General features: G+C 40.9%; 1 protein-coding gene across 1 annotated transcript; it reads right to left on the bottom strand.

The window, feature by feature from the left end:
* Window positions 1-1,374: 1,374 nt before the first annotated feature.
* LOC136464990 (uncharacterized) lies at window positions 1,375-3,503 on the bottom strand. The gene is made up of 4 exons (XM_066463906.1): window positions 3,119-3,503; window positions 2,477-3,004; window positions 1,472-1,855; window positions 1,375-1,388 (listed from the first exon to the last, which is right to left on the bottom strand). Exons 1-4 carry the CDS (start codon window positions 3,501-3,503, stop codon window positions 1,375-1,377), a joined length of 1,311 nt encoding a protein of 436 aa, XP_066320003.1.
* Between the last annotated feature and the right edge of the window lie 225 nt (window positions 3,504-3,728).

Genomic DNA, 3,728 nt, shown 5'->3' with positions numbered 1-3,728 from the left:
CCAATCGTATGGTCACCGGCCGACATGTACATCTTAAATGGCTTGCCATGCTGCGGAGCAATCAACACAGGTGGAGACTTCATGTATTCTTTGATTTCTTCAAATGCCTTCTGTTATACGTCACCCCATTTAAATTCCTGATCGGCTTTCAACTTCAACAAAGGAGAAAATAGCAAAATCCTTTCTGATAAATTTGAGATAAATCTCCTGATGAAATTAATCTTGCCGATCAATGATTGTAATTGAGTCTTATTTGTTGGAGGGGCTGCTTCATCAATAGCCTTCAAGCCCTTTTGTCCAACTTCAATCCCTGTCTCATGAACCATGAAACCCAAGAATTCTCCGGCTGACACCCCAAAGGCACACTTATTTGGATTTATCTTCAAGCCATGTTTTCTTGTGCACTCTAAGGTCTCCCGCAAATTAGTTAAATATTCTTTATAACCTTTGGATTTCACGACCACATCATCAATATAGATTTCAACTATTCTGTTGATCAACTTATGAAAAATGTAATTCATAGCTCATTGATAAGTTGCACCGGCATTTTTAGACCAAAAGTCATAACAACCCACTCATATAAGTCGATGGCAACCGGACATCTAAAGGCAATTTTAGGTATATCTTCTTCAACCATGAAAATTTGATTATAACCTGCATTACCATTAATGAAACTGATGATTTGTGTCCTGAGGCCGCATCTACTAGCAAATCGGCTATTGGCATTGGATAACCATCCATTGGCGTAGCTTTGTTCAAGTCCCTGAAATCAATGCAAACTCTCAATTTCCCATTCTTCTTGAACACAGGGACTATGTTTGAAATCCAATCCGCATATTGGCACGGTCGAATAAACTTAGCTTCAAACAACCTTGTAATCTCCTTTTTGATATCATCAAGTAACTCAGATTTAAATCTCCTAGGAGCTTGTTTAAACGGCCGATATCCATCTTTGATAGGTAGCCAATGTTCAACAATCGATCAGCTTAAACTAGGCATTTCATAATATTCCCAAGCAAAACAATCTCTATACTCCTTCAAAAGATTTATTAATTCTTGCTTATACTCAGGATCCAACTTAGCACTTACATACGTTGGCCTAGGCCTATCTCCAGGACCAATATCAACTTCTTCAAACACATTGGCCGACGTAAAAGCCTATCCAAACTTCCCCTCAGTATCATCAATTGGGGAATCCATTAAAACACACTTTCAGAGCCAATTGCTTAGATCGGCCATTGGTGGTCATTGCTGACTTAAATGATGCCTCCTTCCCAAACTTTGCCAGAGAAACAATCACAATCTTCAAGCTCCCAATATGCTGGATCGGCTGAAGCTATGCTTACAGATGTATCAGCTTGGACCACTTTAACATTATCTCCTTGCCACTGAATAAGACATTGATGCATCGTTGATGGAATACAGCAATTAGCATGGATCTAGTCACGACCATGGAGCAAACTATATGTACCTTTACCGTCGATGACGAAGAAAGTAGTAAATAAGGTCTTACTTCCAATTGTCAATTCGACATTCAATGCCCCCTGGGTCTTAGATGTATTGCCACCAAAGTCCTTTAGCATCATATCAGTCTCAATCAAATCTCCAGGACTCTTCCCAAGCTTGCGAAACGTGGTGTAGGGCATTAAATTAACAACAACACCTCCATCGACTAACATCTTCATCATCGGCTTCCCGTCAACAAATCCCTTCATATATAGAGCTTTCAAGTGCCGATGCTGAGATGGTTTGTCAAATATAGCTTGTTGTGATTGAAGAGTTAACTGCACCACTGCTTCCTCAAACTCGTCTTCATCTGACTCCTCATAATCATGCCTCAGACCTCTGAGCTCTGCTGGTAAAAGAAAAGCCATATGACTATTAGCCGATGGCTTACCCTTATCGGTTGTTTGCTTGGCACGCCATGCTTGACATTTACTGGATTTCTGAGCTTGATCTCTCTCTATCTCTCTGCTCCTCAAGCGTTGTACCCTTCTCTTCTGACTTCTAGTCAAACCACCTGGGCACCATTGGCCGTCTTGCCAAACATACTCTTGTTCCTCTTCCTCATCTTCATAATCAGCCCAATTCTGGTCAACAATACGTTTACCTAGCCGATCATGAACTCTTTCATTTTTTACACACCGATCCATGTCATTATGTTGATAACTCAAACGTTCATGGATAGATCGGTGGTTGGCTTGAGATTGCCTAAACTCCCAATAATGATCACTGCATTCAGGGCAATTGTTCTTGGTAGGCAACCTCAAACCTTCATTCCAGCAATGCCTGAAGAAAGGATAGTTCTAATGTGACTCGGCTTGCTCTCTTCCGTACCTTTCTTCTTCACATCGACGTCTGTATTCTTCTTCTTCAAGCCAGCGGCGGTAATCCTTCTCTTGTTGGTGTTGCCATTTGTTCAACAAAATTCTAGAAGTAATGCGAGGACGCATGGCACCAGCTCTAGATGTTTCACCTTGCTCATATCGGCTCTTACGCTTATCACGTTGCTGCCTAATCTTCTTGTATTCATTAGTCGATATTTGCCCCATAGGATCAACTGTTCTAGCTTCCTTGGCTCTATCTAATGTTAGCACCTTAGCCTTTCCTTTGAGTAGCTTGATATTCACCATATTCACATCTTTTGGAAAAGTATTTTCATCTATCTTCATGTTTGACTTTTTAGCTGATTCAAATTTGACTTTTCCTTGCTCAATAGCTATTAGAATATGCTGGCGGAAAACTCTACACTCATTGGTGCTATGAGTACTAGCATTATGAAACTTGCAATACTTTCTCCTTTTGAGCTCCTCTGGTGATGGAATTTTATGATTTGGAGGTAACTTCAACTGTCCTTTTTCTAGCAGCAAGTCAAAAATCTTATCAGCCTTGGAGACATCAAAATCATAAGTATCTTCTGACTCCTTCACCCAAGGACAAGATACAGTCTTCTTATTCCATGTCCACTCAGCTACCCCAATCTCTGCATCTTCATCATCAGAGTCTGCATCATATGAATCAACTGTGGTAGTGGCAGCACTCTTCAGAAACTTTTCTCTACGTTGAGACCAAAGCTGGCCCTCAAAAGCCAACACCTTCTAGACCAGTTGAGCTAGACTTTCAAATTCTTGACTAGTGAACTTCTCTTTCATCACTAGTAACATCCCTTGAACAGCCAATTCAGCCAATTGGCCATCAGACAGATTCAACGAGTAACATCGGCTTCTAACTTCTCTGAACCTTTGAATGAAATCACAGCCTGACTCATTGTTTCTCTGCCTCATGCTGGTTAGATCAGTAAGCTTCTTCTCCCCAGTTCCAGTATAGAAGTATACATGAAATTTCCTCTCCAAATCGGCCCATCCTATGATAGAATTAGGTTCTAATGACGAGAACCAAGTAAAAGCCGATCCGAACAAAGATAATGGGAAGAATCGAACTATATGTGCCTCTTCAATAGATGCTTCTCCAAACTGAGCAATATAATGGCTGATATGCTCCATAGTTGATACATCATTTGACCTCAAAAACTTTGAGAAATCAGGGACTCTATAGCGTGGTGGAAGAGCCACAAAGTCAAACCATGATGGATACAGACGCCGATACATGCTTCCTTGATCTTTAGGTTTTAAGCCAAATTGACTTTGCATCATATCGGTTAACTTGTTGATCAGCTCATCTGGATTCATGCCTGTAGCTGGCTGTGCTGGCTAGCCCTAAACTTGAGC

This window comes from Miscanthus floridulus, chromosome 7 (assembly GCF_019320115.1).
Source record: "Miscanthus floridulus cultivar M001 chromosome 7, ASM1932011v1, whole genome shotgun sequence".
In the NCBI taxonomy this organism is placed as follows: domain Eukaryota; kingdom Viridiplantae; phylum Streptophyta; class Magnoliopsida; order Poales; family Poaceae; genus Miscanthus; species Miscanthus floridulus.
This window is presented reverse-complemented; position numbering and strand designations above follow the sequence as displayed.

Excerpts from the sequence above, each read along its gene's own strand:
- LOC136464990 (XM_066463906.1), bottom strand. The coding sequence starts at position 3,503 with ATGGAGCATATCAGCCATTATATTGCTCAGTTTGGAGAAGCATCTATT. Across the intron at positions 3,005-3,118 it reads CACTAGTCAAGAATTTGAAA|ACTCTGATGATGAAGATGCA; the intron begins GTCTAGCTCAAC and ends CATATGATGCAG. Across the intron at positions 1,856-2,476 it reads TAAGAGCCGATATGAGCAAG|CAGAGCTCAGAGGTCTGAGG; the intron begins GTGAAACATCTA and ends TTCTTTTACCAG.